This window comes from Silene latifolia, chromosome 3 (genome assembly GCF_048544455.1).
Source record: "Silene latifolia isolate original U9 population chromosome 3, ASM4854445v1, whole genome shotgun sequence".
Classification (NCBI taxonomy): domain Eukaryota; kingdom Viridiplantae; phylum Streptophyta; class Magnoliopsida; order Caryophyllales; family Caryophyllaceae; genus Silene; species Silene latifolia.
The window spans coordinates 143,772,856-143,800,288 of record NC_133528.1 but is presented as its reverse complement, the minus strand read 5'-3'; the positions used below and the strand labels follow the sequence as shown (position 1 = coordinate 143,800,288).

General features: G+C 34.6%; 3 protein-coding genes and 1 long non-coding RNA gene across 18 annotated transcripts; 2 read left to right on the top strand and 2 right to left on the bottom strand.

The window, feature by feature from the left end:
• Positions 1-1,951: 1,951 nt before the first annotated feature.
• On the bottom strand, positions 1,952-7,868 carry LOC141648252 (uncharacterized). Of its 15 annotated transcripts, none has more exons than XR_012545962.1 (9): positions 7,389-7,852; positions 5,861-6,051; positions 4,981-5,131; positions 4,473-4,562; positions 4,135-4,251; positions 3,739-3,895; positions 3,564-3,650; positions 3,372-3,476; positions 1,952-2,340 (listed from the first exon to the last, which is right to left on the bottom strand). XR_012545962.1 is itself a non-coding variant. In XM_074456771.1 (8 exons), exons 5-8 carry the CDS (start codon positions 3,877-3,879, stop codon positions 2,182-2,184), a joined length of 375 nt encoding a protein of 124 aa, XP_074312872.1. In that variant the 5' UTR covers positions 3,880-3,895; positions 4,135-4,251; positions 4,473-5,131; positions 5,861-6,051; positions 7,389-7,850; the 3' UTR covers positions 1,952-2,181. The 15 variants fall into 15 exon arrangements, 10 of the variants coding, with proteins under 10 accessions (XP_074312872.1, XP_074312873.1, XP_074312874.1 ...); XR_012545963.1 differs by having other exon boundaries at positions 3,856-3,895; XR_012545964.1 differs by having other exon boundaries at positions 3,564-3,895; positions 4,135-4,244; positions 7,389-7,868.
• Positions 7,869-14,551: 6,683 nt separating this feature from the next.
• On the top strand, positions 14,552-16,433 carry LOC141646385 (uncharacterized). The gene is made up of 3 exons (XR_012545532.1): positions 14,552-14,730; positions 15,952-16,049; positions 16,138-16,433. It is a non-coding gene; the product is annotated as an uncharacterized LOC141646385 (long non-coding RNA).
• A 1,932-nt stretch (positions 16,434-18,365) lies between these two features.
• LOC141648251 (F-box protein SKIP23-like) lies at positions 18,366-19,783 on the top strand. Its single transcript, XM_074456769.1, has one exon. It carries the CDS (start codon positions 18,473-18,475, stop codon positions 19,661-19,663), a length of 1,191 nt encoding a protein of 396 aa, XP_074312870.1. The 5' UTR covers positions 18,366-18,472; the 3' UTR covers positions 19,664-19,783.
• A 1,212-nt stretch (positions 19,784-20,995) lies between these two features.
• LOC141649865 (uncharacterized) lies at positions 20,996-21,676 on the bottom strand. Its single transcript, XM_074458537.1, has one exon. The coding sequence runs from the start codon at positions 21,674-21,676 to the stop codon at positions 20,996-20,998; it is 681 nt and encodes a 226-aa protein (XP_074314638.1).
• Positions 21,677-27,433: the final 5,757 nt, after the last annotated feature.

Genomic DNA, 27,433 nt, shown 5'->3' with positions numbered 1-27,433 from the left:
GTGACTGACTACCATCTCAGAGCATGACTCCTATTCACGCACCAATTCATATTCGACCACCAATCAGCCCAGACTAGCCGCACCAGCCTCATCTCATTTGAACCGAGCCAACCACAACTAGGGATGGCAGTGGGTCGGGGACCCGACCCAGACCCTGAGGGTCGGACCCTAATGGGTCGGGTATGGGTCTCATTTTTTCAGACCCAATGGGTATGGGTCGGGTATGGGTCTTAAGAAAATATTTTGTCCGGGTCCTAAGGTCTATGTTATGAGACCCATACCCGACCCTTAGACCCTTTATTAAAGAAAAAAAAAAATCAAAATTACAACTTTTTCAATTCATACGGGTAGAAACCCAACTAAAATCTCTTTCTCTTCCCTCATCCCATAAAGGATAAAACCCAACCAAACTCTTCTGACAATACCACCACTCCACCACCGACACAAGAAAACCACCACCACAAAGATCGATACGCGACTCGCAACCACCTCTCTAATAGCCTAATATGACCGACAACCACCATTAACTAGATTAATACTCATAATGTTAAAGTAGTATGATTTTTTTAAAATATTATAGGCCCATAATCGTTAATCTTATTCTTAATGTGGGTAAACTCTGACCACGGGTGGGTAGCCTGACCTTACCCTTACCCATGTAGGGTCCGGGTATGGGTCCTCAAATTTTAGACCCTTGCGGGTCTGGGTCGGGTACGGGTCCAAAGGGAAAATCTCGGGTCGGGTCCGGGTCTAGGCGGACCCTACCCAGACCCTACCCATTGCCATCCCTAACCACAACCCATCATCAACCCAGTCGTCCATCACCATCAGCATGCCCGAATTCGCTCAACTCCGAATCGAGCAGCTGCACGTTCACACATCATCCACCATAGACTCGCCCATCTCCTTCGTTCACCAGTCCTCTAACAGTTCGATTCGATTCCGACACCGAAACCGTCAACAACCAGCAACAACTCGTCTCACCGCAGACAGCCACTATCAAACTCGACATCCGTCGAGCACCATCCCTGTTCGCACCGCCCTTCCATTCTCGAGTGCAATTCAGCCGCCATCGGATTGCTACATATCCTTCAATCGTCACACACTCACACCTCTACTAGTCTGATACTTCTATTTGTTTTGATTTGGCTGAAGATTTGAAGACCAATTTTAGAAGGCCAAATGACGACTCACCCCTTGATATCCACTCATATTGTTTTATTTAAGTGGGGGCAATTTGGTCTTTTAACGTTTTGTATTGTGAGAGTATAAAACACATTTTTTTTAACCACGGTAGGACGAACCCTGACAATTTTAGACGCAGGCAGACAATATTTTAGAGGGGAGTAGAAAAACAGTAGGTCTCAAAATAAAACCTCTTCTTATTTCTTCTCCTTATTAGTTTAATTAGATATTAGATACTAGTGTAACACCCGTGAAAATTCACGGGGTTGTTTTAAATTTTTGAAAATTAGATTTATTTGCTAAATTTGTAAATCAAATGTATCATGGACTCATGGTTTATCTAATTATTATAAAATATAAATATATAAATTAGTACGTCTATATACATCTATATTTGAGAATAAATGCACTGTTGTTGCTTCTCTATAGTGAGTTTTAAAGAGGATCTTAAGGTTGGTTTGAATCTACAATATTGATCAAATCAATTGCATTAAGATGAAACTTTTTTTTTTTTGAAACAACACAGGGCGTCATATTTTTTTTGATCGAATATCAAATTTTATTAAATAATATTGGGTCTTACTATACTTTCACTTTAACTTGATGATTCTCCATAAATTTTTATTTGAGTTTTAAAGAGCTTGGTAATAAGGTTTGGATCACGTATATTTCAACCGATATATTTGCATATCAAAATTCGGATAGTTAAAAAAAGTTGATTTGATCGAATATCAGATCCATGCTATAGGAGAGTACTGAATCACTATTTAATCTTCGAACCTTAGACGTGTTATTTATACAGAATAAGTTTATCATCCCAGTAACGGTAATATACTATAATAGTAAATCGGTAAAATTTACTCGTATATCCCTTACAAAAAAAAAAGTAAAACAAATGACTGAGATCAGGCTACAACAACCAACTTCGAGATCAAGTCTCATACTGATATTGGATACATGCATTAAACAGCCAGCCTGAAGGCAATGAAGCAAAGTTCAGTAACCCTGACATAAGAGAACTACCTCCTCTAGCTCCTTTGTAAATTCCTCTTTGAAGTCCTTCACTAATTCCACCGCTTGAGAAATTTCCAAGTCAGGTGCTACATCAGAAAACGTGCTATCAACAATTACTTCAGAATCACTTTTTTGCATAACCTGCAGACACACCTAGTTATTTAGCAGACCGCAGATGATACCCCTTCATAGCCATTTGAATTTTGAAGACTGTTCTAGACTATCAGGTCTAAGCAAACGCTTCCAATCACCTTATGTCAAGCAGCAACTGATATGAAGATCATTACTAATTTCTAAAAGCTTACTTCATTTAATGAGATCACATTTGACAGCAGAGATAGAACAATGATGGGGCTGATGGGACGATGGGCTAAAATTATTGTTCTGAATGCTCCTCCCTAGATGACATAAACTGTTACCTTTAGCATCACGGTGATTTCTATTTCACATCTACTTAAATATTTTAAGGAAACACGATACATGTAGAGACCTTTCAAAAGATGTTTGACGTCACCACAACACATGGATACTTACCACAATTATGGGAGTAAATTGGTAATGGCCTAATGGGTAACCAGAAATATAGCGATAAATGTTGGTACCACAATTTGCTCTCTATTCCTAGACTTCATGTTCACTCAACTTTGGATTGTTCCAACCTTTTTCAAAGCCATCAATAAAGTATCATATTGCCATATTCAAGTAACAATGAAACATAGAACAACCAGGAGCATACGAAGGAGAAAGGCACAGACATGGGGTTAATGGAGATTTTATTTTGGGAAAATTGTTGATAAATCCATATAGTTTACCATAAGCATTCTCATCAAATATATTTACATCAATTATAAAACAAAATTAACCATAATAACTTAGTGAAAGAAATCAAGAATATGAGAGGGCAGATATATAACCAATTAGCCGTCTGTAATACAGTCTCATACTAAGATAATGTGAAATAAACCCAAATCAACTAAAATCTCAAAACCCTATACCCATTAACCCATAATATAATGTGAAATAGACCCAATTCAACTAATATCTCAAATCCACACCAACAAATAATTACCTTGTAATATGGTTTAGTCTCATGACAATCTTACCATAAAACCTCTCATATGAGAAATTGGAGATATATAATAGTTCAATTTAAAGATCGGAACTATACTTACATCTTTCAAGTCTTTATGCATGTCAAAGATAGCCCGTCTAACTTCGGTGCGAACGGTTTCTAAAATTGGTCCACCTGTATCATTATCGTCTTCCCACAGAACTACCTAAAATTTAAGAAAAAAATCTCATTTAGCCACAGTTCGAAGGTCCTACAATTAATAATAATAAAGAAAATAAGAGCAAGAAAATACCTTACTCTCCTCTGAAACTGGTTTAAGAGTCCTCTCTTCAACTTCAGAAATTGGCCTCGTTAACGTTTCATCATCATATTCCGATGTCTGAAAACCACACTACTTTAGCAGAAACGAAGAAATGAGAGGTAAAGATTATCACCTCGGTGACGATAATGCAGAGGAAAGTATTTACAGGAGGTTGTTTATAGGGTTATTGTTTTGAGGAGATAATGCAGAGGAAAGTATTTCCTCCCTCACATCCTTGACGACCAATAGTGCGTAGTTGATTATCCTATTGAGGAGGACATACACTGGTTTTGAAGCGTCCCTCCATGGATCGACATCCAACACTACAAAGGTTAAGTAAACATGAAAATATGAAATTTTTGTGCCATCACATAAAAACTAATTACAACATGGGTAAGATTTTTCTCACATGAAAATTGATTTTCTAAAAGGAATACATAGACAAATCCAGCATCATAAAGGCTCGTGAGTTTTGAAGTGAAAGTCTAACCAAAAGTCAATGAGCTCTCCATTTCACATAGTGCTAGCAATACATTAGACTTGAACTATACATTGTAAGTACCTTTGTCTTTGCAATAGGTAAACCAAGGTTCAAATGGGCGCCAGAGCATTCAATTCACATCAAAATGCCAGAATTTAGAGATGCCCAATCTGGTTCAGGAGCACTGCATTCTGCACACTGACCACATCCAAGATAAGTGATATGTGTTAAACCTTTGTGAAAAAATAAATCAAAACACAGAATAAGTGATATGCACCAAAAAAAATGCTAATTAAGAATATGCTGAATAAGTTGAAACTCTACATTAAAAAATAGATTGGCATATGGCCGATTGCCCGTAAAAGGGAGAAAAAGTGATATGTGTTAATCAAACAAAATTTAGATGATTAAAGAAGTACCCTTTTGAGATCAGTAGATGAATTAAGTTGGGCAGCAACTGGAATTACTGCTGAAACACCAACACAACCACTTACTCCCATGTTCTTCCCCTACTTTTCACCCAAAAAAAAAAAACAATCACTTCAATTATTCATAAATTTCACGTGACATTGATTGCAATACAAAAAAAAAAACCCAAATTTATCTGTTTCAAATTTAAAAGTATGAGCATGTGACTCAGAAAATCACTAAAAAAGACAGTGAATTGTGACTTGATGAGTTGAAATATGGGTTCATGTTACTTAGTATAGTAAGTGTGACAGTAATAAAGTGTCACATGATCCAAAACCAAATTGAAACTGAATCTTTTAGCACATGGCAACGCGCCAACGCCACAAACTAATATACATGCTCAAATTTTAGATGTAGTTTTGAACATTATTCTTAAGCATAATAATTGCTCAATTCATCAATCAACGCACACAACTCAAAACAAGGTGATCATCTTTCGTTAACAGCCTTCCTTGCCTTTCCTTTCAACTTATTCTTTATCTTGCTTCTTATCTCCACTCCCTCGTCTCCAACCATGAACTTTTTTTCAACTTCCTTTTTCACTCTGCACTCGAGCATTTTTTTCTCCCATTCATTTGCTCCAACTGCTATGCCATCTTCAAAACCCCTATCATTAACGTTTCAATGTTAATAAGTCAAGCCACCAGGTAGTTGCATTGTCAATATAGTTATGCCCTAAACATGGAGGCAAATAATGTAGGATTTGTATTTAATTTGATAAAATCCAATTCACAAATGAATAATCTCGACAAAGTTGTCTTCTCATTTGTGAATAAGCAATGCTAGTAAATATCCAAATCCGCTACAACAACAACAACAACATCAGAGCCTTAATCCCAAAATGATTTGAGGTCGGCTAACATGAATCATCCGCTAACATATGAAAACTGTTAGTATAAGGGCCTTCCAATATCGTCCTCGACTTGGAATATGCATCATAATAACTTTTTTTGGTGAAGTAAGCATAATGTTATGCAGGTGAAAGCATTTGTTTTACTCTAATTAGTTCCACTCATACAAAGCATTGAGATTTTAACCACGGCCCCCACCAAAAAAAAATAGCGCAAATGACCTTTATTGTTCTCCTTATCAGCAAACAATTCAAATAACTCTCAAGCAACCTCACCATATTCTACATCAGTAAGAGTAATCTTTAACTTCCCTAATTTACAACAACGAAAACTTAGGTCAAAGACAAACACAATGATATTTATATAAACCTAAAGTGTGTAATAACCAAAATGATGCAAATATCTAAAATTAAAACAATAGTACTACGTAAGCTCAACATCTACCTTGCTTAAAATTCTAAAAGGGTCTCGGGTAGAAGCCTTACCTATAGCAATCTAGATTTTGAGCGGATGCGGTTCCCATGTCACTATAAAAAACCATCTAATTAGCATCAATTTTTTGCGAGAAGTGTGTTGGGGATCATTACCTCCAACCCTCACTGCTTCAATTAGCCACCTTATATAGGTGTTGTTTGGCCAAGATTTACAAGTGCTTTTACAACTGAAAAAATAGAAACTAGGCCAAACACTATAAATTAGATGGGTGTAAAACAACTTTTGAAAAGTTAAAACTTATAAAAAAGCCACTAAAAGCAGAAGCTGCAAATACCTACTTCTACTTCTACTTCTCACAATCTCTACTAGATGGACAATTGTTTTGGTTTTTTATTTTTTGTAGTCTATAATTATAATATTTTTCACCCTATTATTGCCTTTTTTTTTTAACCGGCTGCTTCTAATGGTAAGTTCTTTAAGTCATGTGGATATTGATTATTGCTATATATTTACTCCGTATATTGCTTATGATTTGGGACTTTGGGTTTATGGTATTTTTTAAATATAAGCTCAATATTAATTATATAAAAAGGAAAAATAATTTACGATTTGAGATGAAAAGAGTATGAGACGACCCTTTTAATAATGTATAAGACCGCCTTTCAGTGTGAGACGATCCTTTATATGTAAAAATTAAATGTTTGACTTATAAAAGTAATATCTCATAGTATAAAACTATAAGACGGTCTTATTTTATAATTATTTTTTCTTTGGCTAAGTACGTAGTAATTGTTTTGTAGTTAAATTGCCCACCAATATAAATGCTTAATGCTTTTGTTTATAGTTTGACTATTATATTTGTATGTGATGAGTTTCATCATCTTGCAACATAATAAGTTGATATTGCAACTTTCTAATCGAGGAGATAACATCGGTTATGAATATCATGATTATGAGTATTAAACAATATAAAATTGCGGTTATAACTATGACATTACATAATTTTTATTAGAAAAAATACCCTTAAAGGTGAAAAGTTTGACAAGTATAATGCAGGCCCAAATTATATAGTAAACAAAAAAATCAAAAAAGTCGAATAAAGGCAATTAGGCCAAACACATCAAATTTGGAAAAAGTACTTTTACAAAAGTTAAGCCAAACAGTCACAACTTTTTCAAGAAGTAGTTTGTGGAAAAACTCATTTTAATAAAAACTCTTTTAGGTAAACTTGGCCAAACATCACCATAATTTTGTAAAGTTGCAATTTACCCAAAAAAATAAAAGGAAAATAGATGGATTTGAGCAATGTCATCATCTCCTGTAAACACCGTAATTGCACTACAATCACTAATAAAAAAAACATGCCTATGCCACCTATACATAATAATGTATATAGACCAAAACCATGATCATGTTTGTTAGTGAAACCATCCAAATGCTATAAATTTCACGTGACATTGATATAATATCTAGTAAACTCATTTCATAATGCCAACAATATAATATGAATGATGTAACTAAACAACAACCCAATTCATAAATTCAATTAAAAAAAATCATCAACAGTGAAATACTAACTTTTGGGGGTTTGATTTCTTGGCTTTGAATATTTAATAGATAAAGCAAGCTCCAAGTTCCTCCATTAATGGTTTTCGATCATTGTTTCTACATTTTCACTGGGATTTCTATCTCCTCAACATATACTTGCTCAAATTTTTCAGTTGATTCCTTTATAATTTGAGATTATTTTGATATTTTTTGAATGTATGATGAATTTGACAGTTCTCCCTTACTGGAGTTCGTCATCAGATCTACCTTTCTCATAATAGTAGCCGTCGGCTGAGTATGACGGTGTCTAGAAGTAGATTGTTGGAGATCTGAAAGTTGGAGAGTATTAGTGATTACTGTGAATTGAAATTTTGTTTTGAGAAGGGAATTAATTTGCTGAGATAATAATGGTGAGAGGTGGGTAGAAGAAGTTTTAGAGACATTTTTTTGTTAAGCACGCTTCCTTTTGGAAACTTGTACTACTTCGTAAATATGCAGTGACTTGGGTATATGGAAGATTAGACAATAGACTAATTTACCCCTCTGCTTCCTACCAATTAATTGTTCATTGTCATTCTCAAGTAGCATAGAGAATGACAAAGGGTCAGATTTAATTGGACTTTGATTTTTTTTTTTTTTTTTTTTTTTTGCTGATGTGGCCATATTGCAAAATCGTGATTGGCTCAAACAAAACTGATTTTGTGAGGTTGAATGTGAGGGTTGCATTACCTTAATTCTCAAAGGAGATTGTGCCACCTCAGCGGTTTTACAAGATTCTTTTATATATATATAACTAGTATTGGTGCCCGGCTTCGCCCGGGCTACCACTACTTACCACTATTTTTTTTTATTAAATAAAATTACTTAAAGTTGCATAACACATAATATATTTTTTTATGACATATCCTAAAATTACGATGAAATAAATTTTGAGACAAATTCACTACTCCCGCTATTAATATTTTACTCTTATTAATGAAACAATAGTAATAACATTTCACTACTTAGCCGTAATCCGCCGTAATTATTGTTACAGTCACTACTACCGCATTAATATTCATAATTTCACTACACCCGCATGCCTTAATGGTAAGTAGAAGTAGCTCGGGCGAAGCCGGACACCAATACTAGTTTCATGAAAAAGGGTACTAAAACTCTCAATTTCATTGAAAAAAAACTCGGAATGGATTCAAATATTTATTGTGGAAAACTTGGGTACAAATGCTTGAAATCAAATCAACCATGTTCAGATATTTCATCATGAAAAAGGCGTAGAAATAACTATAACCAACCATGTTTAGATACGGAGTATTTCTTATAGAATACATGTAATGTAACACCTGAATTGCATATAAATATGTTCATGTGGGCAAATATAGTCTTCATTAAACTATAACAAAAATTCCTTAACACAGAATAATTTGAAGAAAATGAGTTTTTTATGGTATATGATGTTGCTGCTCATCATATTGAGCTTCCAAACACTCCCATCAACAGATGCAAATACGCCGTATAAACTTCGAATACTTAATAATGTTACAGGAGGTCCACTTAACCTTCAATGTAAGGACGATAATATAGATTTAGGGTTAAAGGTACTTCAAACCTCAGGAAGGTTTGAGTACAACTTTACCACCAAATTCTTATACTCAAAAACTGTGACATGTGATGCAAGATGTTCTCATGGACTTGCGAGGTTTATTGCATTTGAAAAAACGAATACGTTTATTACTCGTTATTGTAGAGCAAAAATATGTGAATGGCATACAAAAAATGAGGGGGTGTATGTGTACAACGATAGGACCAGTCAATCCGAGAAGAAGCATGGTTGGATCCCCAATTAAATGTATAACAATCATATATATTTGTTATTATATATGAATAAATAATTATAATGAATAAATCGTCACATAAGTTGAATAAACCATATGTGTTTGTTTATGCTTTGTTCAATAAAAAAATTCAATATTATCTGATTTAATGGTGACGGAAAGGGATATTGAGCGCTAATTTCACTCCTAATTGATTTTTTTTTTTGGTACATAATTTCACTTTATCAATTAGGAATTTCACTCTTAATTGATAAAGTGAAAGTTTTAATTATTTAGAATTTTTGACTTTTTTAATCATTAAACTACGTTTAATAACTAATTTTTTTGCAAGACCCAAGGGATACATAGTAGAGTGTCCACTTCATAAGTCTAAAAAATTCAATCCCAAAACCAACCGGTAATGAATGGAGTAGCTCATTGCTTTATAAAGTAGATTACTCTTCTGTCTTTCTCCAATGTGAAAGACGAACATGTGACATCTTCACACGCCCCGTCACATATGACATCTTCACACAACCTGTCAAATGTAAGGCCTTCTTTTTGAATGATAGCCAGAAACATAATTTTTTTCGAGCCTATTTCATCAGCCGGAAATATCCTCGCTTTTCGGACCCACCAATTCTTCGTGATTGAGAAAACGTTGTCGTTTTTGCCTCATAACCAAGGGCGCAAACCCATGGACTCTAATAACATATTAGTTCCGCACAAGGGCTTAAACTGCACCCATCGAGAAAGAGAGAGTGTCGGTTTCATAAGTCCAAAGAGGTTAATTACATCCAAATCCAATTGACAATGGGTAGAGTAGCTCCTAAAGTAGATTACACTTCTCTTTTTTTCCAATGTAAGAGACCAATATATGACATCTTCACACGCTCCTTCACATGTGATATCTTCGCAACATAATGATGGTCAATTTTCTTAAAATAAAATAATTAATTAGCATAAACATGCACACATATGGTATTAATTATTACCATCATAAAATTATATATTAAATTTAAAATCTATGCAATTTTATTAAATTTTATAGTTTATTAGATGTATAGAGATGTTAATTATTGAACATACAAAAATATAATAAGTAGGTTATAAATAATTCAAGTTAGATTCCATAATATATAATACTAGTATTGGTGCCCGGCTTCGCCCGGGCTACCACTACTTACCACTATTTTTTTTTTCATTAAATAAAATTACTTAAAGTTGCATAACACATAATATATTTTTTATAACATATCCTAAAATTACGATGAAATAAATTTTGAGACAAATTCACTACTCCCGCTATTAATATTTTACTCTTAATAATGAAACAATAGTAATAACATTTCACTACTTAGCCGTAATCATTGTTACTTTCACTACACCCGCCGTAATTATTGTTACAGTCACTACTACCGCATTAATATTGATAATTTCACTACACACGCAGTAATTATTGTTACTTTCACTATTGCCACATTAATATTGATTATTTCACTACTCCCGTTGTTGTTTCTACCACTCTCACTAATCTCGTTGATAATATTGTTACTTTTACTATTCAAATGAGTGATTACTATCATATAACTATATCCAATGTTACTGCAATTCTTTTCTTTACTGAAGAAATTACTTTTACTACTTAGGCATGCAATTTTAAAATGATTATATATTTATATAAATATATTACATATATGCATTAAATCAAATCGAAAGAATTATGCAATATTATATATTATGAAATCTAACTTGAATTATTTATAACCTACTTATTATATTTCTATATGTTAAATAATTAACATCTCTATACATCTAATAAACTATAAAGTTTAATAAAAAAAATTGCATAGATTTTAAATTTAATATATAATTTTATGATGATAATAATTTAAACCATAAGTGTGCATGTTTATACTACTTAATTATTTTATTTTAAGAAAATTGACCATCTTCTATCTTCTATAAATATTTAGGAAAATTATCAGGCATCTTCTTTCTTTCTTTCTTTTAGTCTCCTTTAAATTAACCATCTTAATTAATTATTTTATTTTAAGGAAATTGACCATCTTAATTAATTATTTTATTTTAAGGAAATTGACAATGTTTAGGAAAATTATCAGGCTTCTATATAATTTAATTTTAACCCAAACTACGTAATATTTGCATTGAGATCCTTTAATCGGATCCATTACACGGTGATATTGATTTAAAACTATATAGTATAATTAATTTGTATAACTTTCTTTAATTACATTGAAGTCCCTTGGTTTCTGGATTTAATATATAGTATTGATGATTAATTTAGTTCATCAATTCGGTTCAAGGTTAAATCTTTTTGTATTCAAGTTATAGATCTATCCTATTTATGCAATCTCCTTTCATATGGTACAATTTTCTCATCTCTTTTTTATTGTTCTTATCATTTTCATTTCATTATTTATGTTAGTCTTACTTGTTAATTCAATCCAAGTTTGTTACTTTATTAGTTTATTTATGTTTATTACATAATTATTATTAGTGGGTAGCTTAATTATTGTGTACTTAATTATGTTAGAGTAGATTATTTGTTAGGGGGAAGGAATTAGTGTATTAAATTGGGATTTCATTTAATGTGTAGTCATTATTATCGTTAATCGTTAAGTAATTTGTGTTAATTTGTCACTTAATTGGTACTTTAATGTGTTGTGTAACCCTAATGACGATTAGTGTTATTTGACCTTGTTACTGAGTCGATGTGGGAGACCCGAGACTTGATTAGGCGCATTTAGGATGAGACCGTTTCTTATTATTGTCACGAGAGTGAGTAATAGGGTGGTTGGGTACTTAGTGACTCGAGAGAGTATTAAGACCTCATTTTAGCACTTACACTTTGTCAATTAATGAATCTTTAAACCCCATTGAGAACTCTATTAGGGGGTGTTTGGTTGGAGGAGTTGGAATGGAATGGAATGGATTTAATCCATTCTAGTGTTTGTTTGAGCTATTTTGGAATGGAGTTAGAATCCGGATGGATTCTAAATCCATTCCAACCCCCTCTAATCTCATACCCAACCTTTCAGCCAAGATTCTAACTCCATTCTATAATGTTTAACATTTCATTCCATTCCAAGGTTCAACCAAACAATATAAACCAAGTATGGGATTTAGAATCCATACCACAGTGGTATGAGATTCCAATCCATTCCATTCCTTCCCTTCGAACCAAACGCCCCCTTAGATACATGAACCCCCTTAATCCCCCTATAACTCCCTTAATTAGTCATTTTATATCTACTTTCATTGTTTACTTGTTATTTGGTCATTCATTTATTGTTTTAGTTACTTTTAGAATATTTCCAACATCAATCTTCTTGACCGACTAGACTAAAACGAAGACCGAGACTTATAAACCGTTTCTAACACACCATCCTTGTGGATTCGACACCCTACTTCCCTACTACATAGTTTGGTTGTACGGTTAATTTGTTTGATAGGCTTAGGAATATATGTAAGGTAAGGGATACTATGAGTGGTGGTTTTGTGGGTGGTCTATGGCTGCAAGATGCTAAAGGCTACTCTACAAGTTATGGTTATCACTGGTTAAAGGGGTCACACCCCCTATTCAGTGGTACAAATTTGTACGGGATATGTGGAATGTTCCTATGTATTCACTTAATGGTTGGTTGATTATGTAGAAAGGGTTGAATACTAGGGAGAAACTGTCTTATTTGAGAATATGTGATAAGGACAGTTGCGTGTTTTGTGAATAAGCTGTGGATACTCTTGATCATTTGTTTGCAAATTGTGCATATAGTACTCAGATAGTTGCAGGGATTGAACTATGGTTACAGATGAGATTGAGTGGCTCTAACCTTGGGTGCATTAAATTGCAGAAACAGATCTGTAGGATGTCACATATTGCTAGCTGGTATTATATTTGGCATTCCAGATTGCAGAGTAAACATGCAACTGACAACACCTTGTATAAATGTAAAAGAATTGAAGAAAATGTCGAAGGCTCGAATTCTACAGAAGATTAATCCGGTAATGCCAAGTAAAGACAGAAACTGGCTACTGAATTTGAATATTCGCATAGAGTAATTGTTAAAAAAAGTAGTATTTTTCTTAAGTGTATAAGATATTATATGAACAATGTATTATATTTGATCATTTTTAATCAAAAGCTCACATTACACCAAAAAAATAAAATAATAATAATAGTAGTAGTAGTAATAATAATAATAATAATAATATTATTATTATTTTAGTTTAGTTCAGCTCTAATCAGCTTAGTTCAGTTCAGCTCAGCTCCATTCAGTTTAGTTTAGACCTGTTCTTTTGGACTTAATTTCAGTTCTTATAAGTTATGTTCAGTTCAGTTCTATTAAGTTCAGTTTAGTTCAGTTTAGTTCAGTTTAGTTCAGTTCAGATCAGTTCAGTTCAATTCAGATTAATGATGTTCAACATTATTATTATATTTATATTTAGTATATAAATTTATTAATTTATTATTATATTTTGGGATATTACATGATACCCTATGTTTTTTCATATTGTATACTATGTATAGGGCACCGCTTCTTTTGAGCTAAAAAGTTTCGACTACCTATAATTCTTGGCCACGAACTCGAAAACTACAATTTTTTTTTTCAAAATAAAGATTTCATAAAGACGATCAATGTAAAAAATATCGTTATTTTATGAACTCGTAGCCATTAAATATAGCCAGTCAAAATTTATTTGGTTAAAAACGTTTGACGACCGTAATTCTTGCAACAAGTTTCGAAAGCAACAACATTTTTTTTCCAAATCGAATATCTCGTAAAGGCGATCAATTTGGATAAAAAAAATCGTCGCATTTCGAACTCATGACCACGAATTATGGGCTGTCAAAGTTTTTAGTGCAAAAGAGTGGTACCCCTTAGAAAACCAAAAAAAACATGAGTGTATCATGTTGAATACCGCTTATATTTTTTTGGTGTAACGAATTATTATATATTATTAGTGAATAATATTATTATAATATTTATTATTACTATTATTTTAATTATTATATATTATTACTTTTATTATTATTATTATTATAATTTTTTTATTATTTCAATTCAGTTCAGTTCAGTTTAGTTCAGCTCTATTAAGTTCAGTTCAGTTCAGCTCAGCTCCATTAAGTTCAGTTCAGTTCGGTTCAGACAATTTCAGTCCAAAAGAACAGAGTCTTAGTTCAGCTCTAAAAAATCAGAAAGAACAGGGCCTTACTTCGAGATGTTTTTTTTTTTTTCATTTATTTGACGTCATTGAGTCGGGTTCCGGGTTACAGAAATCTCACATTCTATCGGATAGGATTTATTCGGGTTTGGGACGAGTTACTCGGATCGGTTCAGATTGGGAAGCTTTAGTTTTGTATGAAGGTCATGTTGCGTATATGCTTTCGGGCACCTCTTTGCGTATATCCAACAAAAACCTAACCGACTTAAAACTCAGTTTCCTTTCGAACTACATGCTTAATACAGTATATATTGTCGTGTGGCCGCCGTTTCTTGTAGAAAGAGAAAACCAAACCTATTATTGTGCAGTATCTGGTATGATTATTATTAATATCATTATTATTATTTTATTTTTTCTGATCCTTTATTTTTATGTTTTTTTATTTTATTTGTATTTCATCCCAACCGGATCTGGGTTCATTTGGGGATTTGTACGATGAATATGAGCATAATTACTTTTGTGTGATAATTGATTATTTTTTAGCTTACTTATTTGTTTGTTCGAGTTTGTTGCGTTTTTCTTCTTTTTGTTTATGTTATGTCTTATGTGATTACGTGATTATGCGAACTTGGTTTATCAATTTCATTCGATCTTTATGCTGTTATTGATTTGGTGCTTATATTTGTCTCTCGGATTTTCTTATTTTTTATATATTTATATATTTTTGTGATTATTTGATGTTTGTTTTTCAAAAAAAGAATTTTCTTTTTATTATTCAATCTTCCTGTCGAGAGATTTGTGGTGTTATTGATGTTGGTTTTTCAAAAAAAAATTGTTTGTATTTGGTATTTTTATTAATCAATCTTGTTGTCAAGAGATTTGTGGTGTTGTTGATTTCGGGTTTAATTTATTTGTTTCATAATAAATCGTATAATTCTTACGGAGTATTTCAATTTTGCTGCTTTTATTTATGATCTGATTTATCTTATTTTGGTTTTCCAGTTTCTGTAATTTTTTTAGTCTTTTTTTTTTTTATTATTCAGTCTCTTTTTCAAGAGATTTGTGGTGTCATTGATTTTGGTTTATCAATTTTTGTTTGTATTTGGTATTTTTTTTAGGGTAATGCTGGGTTGTATTTAAGCGTTAAAGGCGCATTCTTTTTTTAGATCCAAACTTATAGGATTTGAATCGAATCAACTTATAAGATCTCGAATCAATCAACTTATAAGATCTCGAATCAATCAATCAACTTATAGGATCTCGAATCAACTTATAGGATCTCATCTTGAACTTATATGATCTGAACTTAACTGAACATATATGATCTGAACTTAACTGAACTTATAGGATCTGAACTGAACTGAATTGAACTTATGGGATCTGAAGGGAACTTAAATTAAGTGACTTTAAGTTCAAAAGAACAGGGCATAAATCAATCTTGTTGTCAAGAGATTTGTGTTGTTATTGATTTCATGTTTAATTTATTTGTTTCATATAATAAATAGTATAATTGATTAATCTCGAATTTCTTATTTCAATTTTGCTGATTCTATTTATGATTAAATTTATCTGATTATCTTATTTTGGTTTTCCAGATTCTGTTCTTTCACTCATTCTCTATGGCGCATGAAGTTACCGCTTGGCAGTTGTTTTGTTCTGGTGCAGTTGGGTTGTTTGTGGCTCAAATTCTTTTGTCAGTAAACTATTTCTCCCTTTATCTGTGTTTTTATTCTAACCCAGGCTCTTAGCTTTTCAATTCACTAGCTCTCTATTATCTGCAGTCATTTTAATCATCCTGCAGAGCTTCCCTCCAAGCTTCCTGAGAAGCCCCCCTCCAGCGTTCGTGCCATGTCGGGCGAGCATTTGGGTCCCTCCCACCGATCAAACTAAGTCTATAATAACGGAGTAGCTTATGGAATAGTTATATCATTGTTATGGAATAGCATCCGGTTTATGTTATGTTTCTTGTTTTTTGTGCCAATATCCGCCACTGTCACAATGCGTACATAACAATTAGATTACTTGAATATGGATGTATCCTTTTTTTTTACTTTTACCCTAAGTTGCCATTATTTTACCCCTTTGCCTTATCAAATCACGTTCGAACGTTAACCTCAAACGATAACTATTTTCAATTTCACCCAAGTTGACAATTATTTTTTCTTTTTAGTGTAACACTCATTATAACATTTTGTCCTTAAATAGTCACTTTTTTATAAAAAAATAGTCACATCAGTTTTAAGAGAGAGTTATTGATCAATCAAATACTGATCACTCTATTCATGATTACAAAAAAGACTGCCGTAATGTTCAAAGATGTTGTGCTCAAGAGACAATGAGATAAATCTATTTATTCATAGTGATTGACTAAAGAAGCATACTGACCTTGACTTTCTCATAATTGCTTCTCTAAATTTGCATTGTTCGAGAAGAGATAGATGAGGTATACGTAAAAGGACAACAGAGACTCTATGCCACTTATCATAGAATTTTCTTTAGTTATTATCCTCCAATCTCTGTGATGTCGGGTTAGTATTAAACAGTGATCGTTTTATATTAAATGTTTAATCAAGCTTCATAAATAGGATTATACATCTAGTTGTACCATAAACATTGTACAACCAAGGTATAAGAATCCGAGCTATATGTATTCTTTCTGAGCTAATTTAAAGTTCATGTTTTTAATGTGTAAATGGATGAGTTCAATACTTTCTAATAAAGCTCATAATTTTTAACATAAAGCTCGAATAATTTATTACAAAACTCAGATTCTACACCGTACACCATATACAACTAGTTGTATAATCCATGAATTGGTCACGCTTAAACATAACATGTTTAACTTTTACCATAAAATGATTACATTTTAAGTGATTATACCATATGATGGTATTATAGTATAATTCGTGTTTGAATTATAAGAGGTGACAATGCAACGATGTTCAAAGTTGTATTCTTTGAAGTATTTGAAAACTGTTAGACTTTTAAATGTTGTATTCTTTGAAAGTATTCAAGAATTGTTCAAAATTTATTTAGAATAGTAAGGTAGATCGTAGATTATTATTTCTGTTACGTTTCTCCGGTAAATTTATTTTTTGCACTTGCTATTTTAGTTGATATTGAAGAATTAGATGAATTAAAATTGAAGTAAAAAAAATAGGATATATCTACCATGTGAACAAACAAATAACCACCATAACGTTGAAGATTTAAAGGATCCATTATTGACAAGGACTAGACAATCATGTGACACTAAAAAACACATGTATTAAAATACAAAAGTACAATGATTATTTTAGTTCACGGACACTATCTACAAACAAGTTTTATATCTATATTGAGGACATTTAACATGTTTGACACATTAATATGATGTTTGAGGTGTTTGATAAATAGTATATTGAAACGGCAGATTAGGTTTCAATCAACTATTTTACAATATGATGCTCCCCCAACATATTCACTTTAACAAATTGTAAAAAATAAATCTGTCAAGTATTTACACATAAATAGTTACAACAATCTATTATCATAAACACGCTAATTACCAAACACTTCTACAAAATCTGCTAATTGAATTATCAATCCAATCTGTTATTTATAATCTGCATGAGCAACTTGCTTTCACTCATCATAACACAAATCTATTTTATCAATCCGTCAACCCTTTGTTGGTATTATTATTGTTGTTGCTTATTTAAACATACTTGTCATCATAGGTGAATTCCGGAATCTTGCAATTTCCTAATCAATACCAATAAAGTGACCTATCTTTTCCATGTTGTTTAAGTTAAATTTCTCATGAAATTATAGAGTATGGACAAATAACGGCCTTATTACATCAACCATTTAACAACCTGCTTGACAAAGACATTTTTCATAGTATAGTGTTGACTGTTGACTGCTCAAATTTTATTTTTTAATTTGGAAAATTAGTGTTATGATGTATGCACCTAATTGATTAGTTTCTCACTAGGTGGGCTCAATTTTTCCTATAGTCTTCCTTATATAAATAGCGAGCTATATATATCTAGGCCAACACAAAACATCCTCATTTTCCTCTCAATTCAACCTTCTTTATCTCCTATATCATCACCATATATAACAACATATAAAATGGTAAACATGTCATATTGGTCCGACCTCCCTTCGGAGCTATTAGACCTAGTCGCGACACATTTTGATTCTTCTTCTGATACTCGTCACTTTCGCTCTGTTTGTTCCGAGTGGCGGTTTGCTATTCCCCACCCAATTTCCACCCGATTCCCTCCAATGAAATTTTTCAACACCAGTGATGTCCAACTCGAAAAACAAACTTTTTACCATCTTTCTCAAACTTCAAACCCGAGTTCACCTGGTTGGCTTATCAAAACTGAAGAAAACAATCCAGGAAGCGTCCGTTTGTTCAATCTCTTCTCTAGATCTCCAATCAAACACCTACCATTTAATTTCCCTAAACAATTGGATCTTACCAATATTAAAATCCGTGAATTGGACCACGAGTACGTGTTACGTAACCTTAGTGGTAACACGGAATTATTCAACATGGAGCATGAAAAGGTAGCTATTATTACATCGTCTTCTAATAATTCTAATGATTTTGTCATTTTATCAACACATGACACCGGAAAATTATTCATGTATCAATCGGTGCAACAAATATGGTCAATTTTAGACGATCCAACGTTAGGTTACGATGATCGGAGTATTTATGTTAACGATTGGTCCATGCATTACGTTGACGTAATGGAGGTCAATGGAATATTTTATGCAGTCACAAATTCAGGTAGGACTGTTGCAATTAATGTAGCGGATTATTCAACCGTGAAGGTGACACTGTTGAAAAATTCAATTATTGGGGGCGATAAAAAATGTCTTGTAAAATTATCCGATGACTTACTGATGGTGGATTTTTACTCAGACACGACCCCAAGCGGGTCAATTAAGATACTAGCAGTCGAGATTTTCAAACTCAATAAAGAGGGTCAAAAGTGGGAATTACTAAAGAGTTTAGGGGATCATACACTTTTTATAAGCAACCATTCTTCATTTTCTGCTATCGGATTGCCGGGATGCAAAGGTAATTGCATTTATTTTCGGTTCGGAAGCTTTGACAAGAACAAGTGTTGTTTAGACATAATGAAAGAAGGATTTTGTGAAGAAAAGGATGGTTATTTTGAATGGAAAAGTGAAGAGATTGGAGTGTTTGATTTTGAAAAGGGTGTTGTTGGAATTTTGGAAGAATACTTGGACAATTCACAACTATTTTCTTGGCCTCCTCCGTCTTGGGTCATGGCTTCAAAGTAGAATATTTTTTGCAATAATTAAGTGCATTTTGATTTCAAGCATGTTTGTAATTTGCAAAAATGTGATTATCCATATGTAATTATCTACGGAGTATCAATTTATTCCCTTTTTGGTTTTTAATTTGTTTTCACACAAAATCTTGCATAAAATAGTTTTACTGTAGTGACATTTTACTTAAATAATACTATTGAAAATGTTTTATCGTAAAACCGTTTTACTAGAGTAATAAGTCACTACTTAATAAACACGAGATGGGTCTGGCCTTACCCGCGGTGGAGGAGAGAAGTCTAACTCACAAGCCCAAGAATGCTCTTATCTCCCAAAACCAATTGGCAATGGGAGAAACACCCCTATGCCTTATAAGATAGACAATCTCTCTCTTTTTTCACCGATATGGGACTCACAAGTAGATTTATACTCCAACACTACTAATATTTCAAGTGATAACAAAAAAGACAGCGGTAATGTTCAAAGATGTTATGCCGAAGAAACAACGAAAGAGGAATCTATTTATTCATAGTTATTGACTAAAGAAGCATACTGACCTTGACTTTCTCATTATTGCTTCTCTATTTTGTGGTGTCGTGTTGCTCATGTTATATTTGAATAAAAGGAGTCAACAATGCAACGATTACCGTATTCTTCAAAAGTAATTAAAAATTGTTACGATTTTTAAAAGTTGTATCCTCAGAAAATATTTAATTATTGTTCAAATATTTATTGAGAACTACGGTTAAGTAGATCGTGGATTGTTGTTCATGTTATGTTCGTCAGATCAATATTTTTTTTCTTTTTTTGCGCAAGGTCGCTAGCTATTTAGTTGATATTAAAGTTACAACACGTCAACACCCACAGTGAATGTGTTTGATACAAAAACGTCTAAGAATATTGAAAAAATAACTGTTGGAGATGAAGGATCTCAAGCTCAAGACACATCTCTTATACTTATCTCAGTATAACTTTGAAGATTGTCGATGATTCGTACATCGACTAAGTAAAGGTATGATAAATTACTGTTGGAGTATGATGTTGCTCCAATCTAAAATGTGATAATTGTCCCACATTAGAATAATAGTTGAGGGATTCGTATCGTTATATATGGATGTGCACTATTAAATGTTATCTAGACTATAGAGGAGAGGCTATGTCTCCTCAAGAACGCATCGTTGCCGCCTCGCATCCCGCTCATGTCACGTGTGCTGTGGTGTGCTTGGATAATAAAATCTACACTTAACTATTCAATTTTTTTTTGCTAAAATGTAAGCTTCTCATTATAAAACCGCAATTACATGTCAACTTATATTTTTCACATTACAATTTTCATGCTCATATTTAAAGAAATTGCATCCTATACAACCATAAGCTATCCTTAGTACTGATAACTCGTGGTTTATACTCAATAAATCTATTCTGAAGCATCCGTTGAATATTCAGAGCTACCCTCGCAGGCTTACTGACTCTTCCATGAATGCGGGCTCCATTTCTTTGCATCCAGATCATATACCAACAAGCCAAAATGGCAGCATTGCAGATGTTTTTCCTGAGTCTGCTCCATCTTCTGCCTGCTATAACATTCAGAATATTAGTGTGCTGTAGATCAGTCCCTAACCAACCACCAATCAACTGCAATACAGACTGACTGAACTGGCAAGTCTCCATCAAATGACTGTGAGTCTCAGAATGAAGTTGACAGATGTGGCACAGATCATCCTCAACAACCTGAAACTGCATCAGTTTGTCTTTCAACATCAAAGCTTGGTGTGAGACCAACCAAGAAATAAAAGAGTGCTTGGGTTGAGCCATAGGACACCAGATAGACCTATACCACTCAATCTGAGATTTCTTGTCTCGAATCCATTCATAACAGCTTTTAACAGTGTAGTCACCAGAACCTATACTCCATTGGCCATCAATAAAACCTTCCTTAATTAAATCTCTCACACTGCAGACTTTTCTCCAGTGCCAACTTAATTCAGCAGAAGGTTGATAGTCAGACCATACTGAGTTTTTCATATACACATGATGCACCCATTGCACTCACAATTTATCTAGTTTTGCTGCTAACCACCATACCAATTTTCCAACTGAGGCAATATTCCAAAACTGACTTTGTTTAATCCCCAAACCTCCTTCTTTTTTTGGCACACACTGTAATACTACAGTTTTATGAGTCTCTGGGTACTCTATCGAGTGGGCCTTACTCTGTCGAGTAAGTGTGGTTTGCAATTTAAAATAGTTTCTGGCCTGTAGGGTACTCGATCGAGTAGCCTTGGTACTCGATCGAGTAGGCGGCACTCGATCGAGTACGTCAGTTACTCGATCGAGTAAGTGTGTTTTACGGGGTTGTTTTATCGGGTTTTGCTAATAACGCGAGTTTAATATAAAAGGTTTCCGTCAGTCTCTTTAATCACTTTTATCCTTTCTAAACCTTTCAAAAGAAAAAGGAGTTACGTAGTTCTCTCTCGTTGCGTTGTTGGCAAATCCCCAAGGCTAGGAGTGTCGGATCATCTCGTTCTTTGCATCATAGTGTTCCTTGCGTCAAGGGTAAGATCTACATACCAATTTTGTTGTATTTAATTAAGTTTCGTTAAACCCTAATTTTGGGATTGGGGGTTTTCTATGTTTATGTTGATGTGGTAGTGATTGTATGATTATGTGTATAGGAGAAGGGTTCGTAGAGGAAAGGTTTTGAGACAGCTGCTAGATCGTCTGATGTTTGTGTTGCATTCCAGGTAGGGTTTCCCTACTCAGTATTGGCTACATAATGTATGGTGATTGTTGTTGTGATTATTGGTTAATTATATTGTTGGTCGATTTTGACGGTTGTTGGCTGTATATTGTTGATTGATTGTGTAACTGTCTGTGTTCTTCGGGGCGCGTCCCTGGCTGAGTGGAGTCACTTGCGGGATTGACTTCACGACCTTGATTCGCCCTCTGTGGAACCCGTCACAGAGGGGATGTGCACATTAATGAACTTGGGTTTATCGCTCGATGGAGATGAGCAGGGATTTGGTGGGTACGGTTGCGGTCCCCCACTGGCGGCGTGGAGTACTTGTTGCGATGGGTACTCCGGCAGGGCTACACACTTTAGTGTGTAGTCAGTTGTGTGGAGTTTGGAGATGGAGACTGGGGATTTGTGTGAACTGCTTGAGCTGTTTGTGACGTTGTTTCCTTGTGGCATTTGTTTTTATGTAATCAGTACTGACCCCGTTTAAATGTTTTAAAAACTGTGGTGATCCATTCGGGGGTGGTGAGCAGTTATTGAGCAGGTATGATATGACGCGTATGGGATAGCCGGGATGAGTCATCACGTGGCAGTTAGAAGTCTTCCGCTGTGTCAGACGATGTTTTATAGCCTTGATAGTTTTAGCAGTAGACCGTCTGAGAATCTTGTATTTCTTTTTATCAGTTTTGGAGTTGGTTTGTAATCACTTTAAACATTATTTACTTTTAAGTATGTTTCGTTATTGTCTTATGATTATCATTGCCTCGGAAAACCGAGATGGTAGCACTTCCATGCCTTAAGTGGTCCTGGTAAGGCACTTGGAGTATGGGAGTGTTACACACACATCTTATGCCACCCAACCAAAGGTGCCCTATTATACTCTGAACTGCCATTGTCTACCAGATTGAATGCCATTAAACCTGGTATCTTTATGTGACTTTTAGAGATTTCCCATGCCTATAAAATCGTCCCATCTTCTACAATTTTCATTATAAAAAAAACTTACAGAAATCCAATCTTATTTTTCCGGTTTTGCTATACTATTGAGTCTCACTTCCGTCTTTAGTGTGCGACAAAGTGCGGAAGGATGCGCTAACCTTGGAATCAGACACCACGGAACCCAAGAAGCACTTATTTGGGGGTCTAACTGATTTAGAGTAGTGTTTTACACGATGTCTCGATTAAGGATATTTTCGATCAACTAAGTTCATATTTTCTACAATTACTGATAAGTTATCATTATCTACTAACAAAAGAATATAAACATAGAAGAACTACAAGAAGAGATCACCGGAAGAGTCTTGCCTAAGAAAACATATAAATAGCCGTACTTTGTAATTAAATAGACGTACATTGTACTTAACACAAGTACGAAACCCTAATTACAAAACTTAGATAGATAACTAGTCTTTATTCTTTTCTTAATTAACTTAATCTTTCCTTAATTATTGTTTAATGTTTCCGTAATCAAGCTTTGTTGGGTTGATTTCTTGGGTTATTGGTGAAAATTTGGTGACAAGATCTTCTTATTATTCTAGGATTCTTCATATTATTTCTTTATATTGTTGTTGGTATAATCTCCAATCTCCCTTTATTTACTTCATTAGTCTTTGCTTATTTTTTTAATCACGTTGTTGATTGTTTGATTATTGAATTCTAGTTTGTAGAATTCTAGATCAAAATTGTAAAGAATTACTCAAGCTTAATGATGAACAACTTGAGTAAATAAAAGTGAGATTTTATTATATGATCAAAAACTTAATTTACAAAGTATGTGAGTTGTGTATATATACAGTGAAGATCTGTACAAAAATATCTGTAACTAACTTCTTGACAGGCTGTCATTACCTGGAGTTTGTTACATGCTGACGAGGATATGACTACGAGAGGAGGGAGAAGCTTTTGGAACTTGAATGGCCGCAGTTCAGACAAGCAGAAGTGCAGAAAAGAGCAACTGAAGGATGAAGCCATATCATGATATAATCAACATCCCCTCCTCAAGTTGGACTAAGATGGAGTCTCAACGAGTCCCAACTTGGCAGTGAGATAGGTATGCTGTTTTTTCTCCTAGAGCCTTAGTTAGTACATCAGCTAGTTGTTGTGAAGTAGGAACATCAGTCTTGATTAATCCTGAAGTAATTTGCTCCCTTATGTAATGACAATCCAGCTGAATGTGCTTTGTCCTCTCATGGAATACAAGATTCTCAGCAATATGCTGAGCAGCTTTATTATCATAGTGTAAAGTAATTGCTGTGGGGACATGAACCTGTAATTCTTTGAGCAATTCATTCAGCCAGACTAATTCACTGGCTGTTTAACTCATACTTCTATATTCTGATTCTGCAGAAGATTTACTAACTGTGACTTGCTTTTTTTGTTTTCCATGAAACCAATGAATTTCCGAAAGAAATACAATAACTTATGAGTGACCTGCGTGTAAATACACAGGAACCCTAATCCGCATCACAATAACTATGTAACACCAGATCAGTATCAGCAGAGTAAAACAGTCCCATGTTCAGTGTTCTTTTCAGATATCTAATTAAGATGAGGCTGTCGTGGCTCACATATAAACTGACTAAGATGCTGAACACTGTAGCTTATATCAGGTCTGGTGAGGTTCAAATAAAGTAGCCTTCCAACCAGTCTCCTGTAAAATTCAGGATTGGCTAATATTTGTCCTTCATCAATAGACAATTTCAGACCTGTGGGGAGAGGAAATTTTGTTGGTTTAGCTTCTTTCATCCCTGAATCCTTTAAAATATTCACAATGTACTTTCTTTGATTTAGTAAAATCCCAGCAGTGGATATGGAGACTTCAATCCCAAGAAAATATCTGAAGTTGTAACACCCCCATACTCCAAGTGCCTTACCAGGACCACTCAGGTATGGAGACATCACCATCTCGGTTGCCCGAGGTATGATAATCAAATAGACAAAATAGAAACAACCTTTATTATAAGTACTTTAATGAAAAGTTACAATCCTCAAACCAACTGAAAGCACAATACATTATTCCAACTAACTGTTCTCAAATGAAATGTAAATAAAGACTAAACTACAGCGGAAGACTCTATCGTCATGTCGTGGCCATCCCACTATCCAAGTACCATCTCTATACCTGCTCAATATCTGCTCACCATCCCCGAATGGATCACCGCAGGTTTTACAAAACAACACCGGGGTCAGTACTAATCACACAATCAAAATAGATAATAACAATAAGGCAACAGACAAATTTGAATCACACACATACACACAACACCAACTCCCATCATCATCTCAACACCGATCGTCCACTTTGGACCGGACACCTCGCCCGATGGGGGACCGCAGCCGTTCCCACCTAAGCCCCGCTCATCGTACGAGCGATAACCCTGTATCATTAATGTGCACATCCCCTTCCGTGGCGGGTTCCACGAAGGGCGAAACTAGGGCGTGAGATCACTCCCGCAAGTGACCCCACTCAGCCGAGAACGCATCTCGAGAACCATCACAACCAATCACAAACACAATCACAATCACAATCACAATCAAACAGCTAACTACAGCACATCACCAATATCCCATTATGGGACTAATACCGAGTAGGAAATCCTACCCGGAAAGCAAATACGCAGACGATCTAAACAAATTGTCTCAAAACGGCTCCTCTACGAATTCTCCTCCTATCATACATAACACATAAAGACTACTATTCAATTCCTACTCATAAAATCCCCAAACCCTAAATTAGGGTTTGACCAAAACTAGCAAAACATTATAAAAATTATGCTAGAAGCTTACCCTCGACGCAAGGAATCCAACAACACGAAAAACAACGAGAATCGACCGTCGAACTCCGGAATCGTTAAGGATGCGATTAGGAAGAAGGATCGTTGCTTTCTCTCTTAAACAGGTTTTAGGTTTTGGTAAAAGTGTTTTAAAACAAAGACGAATTGGTTTAAATACCCTAATCGCATAATTAACAAAACCCGCGAAAACTCCCCCGTAAAACCGGGCGCTCGATCGAGTACCCAAGGTACTCGATCGAGTACTCCCTACTCGATCGAGTGCCCGAGCTACTCGATCGAGTGCCCAACAGTCGAAACTATTTTGCTGCGACACTTACCCTTACTCGACAGAGTAAGGGCTACTCGATAGAGTACCCCAAGACTTATAAATACGGAGTATTACGGTCTTCCCTCCTTAAAAGGAACTTCGTCCCCGAAGTTCAAACCACTACTAAACAAAGGTACTCCCATAAGCCTCCCGACTCGAAGGTCAAACAAAACACGACGTAAAGCATGACACTAACCCAACTTATCCCGACAACATACCGACACAACATGAAAAAGAAGGGTGTAAAAGCTCTTAAAAACTCTCGCGATCCTCTCCTACCCCCTAAAAGAAACAAGGTTACGTCCTCGTAACCATACATACCTGATCAAAGAGAAAAGGGTAACGCTCTTTCATGATATCTTCTGCCTCCCATGTAGCTTCCTCAGTCTCGTGGTTAGACCAAAGGATCTTAAGCAACACTGTCTCACCACTCCTGGTCTTCCTAACCTTCCGGTCTAGGATCTTCTTAGGCACCTCAAGGTATGATAGGGACTCATCCAACTCTAAGCTCTCTGCCTCTAACACATGTGACGGGTCGCTCACATACTTCCGCAGCTGCGATACATGAAACACATTGTGCACTCTCTCCAATGCACTGTGTAACGCCAATCGATAAGCAACTTCCCCGACTCGCTCTAAGATCTCATAAGGCCCTATAAACTTCTGACTTAACTTGCCTTTCTTCCCAAATCTCATAACTCCACGCATCGGAGATACCTTCAGAAGAACCTTGTCCCCAACCTGAAACTCTATGTCCCGACGATGTAGATCTGCATAACTCTTCTGTCGATCCTGGGCTGCTCTCATCCGTTCTCTGATCATCTTAATCTGTTCTACCATCTCATGTACCATCTCTGGTCCTAAAACCACTGCCTCAGCACTATCGTCCCAACAGATCGGACTCCTACATCTCCTCCCATACAAAGCCTCAAACGGTGCCATAC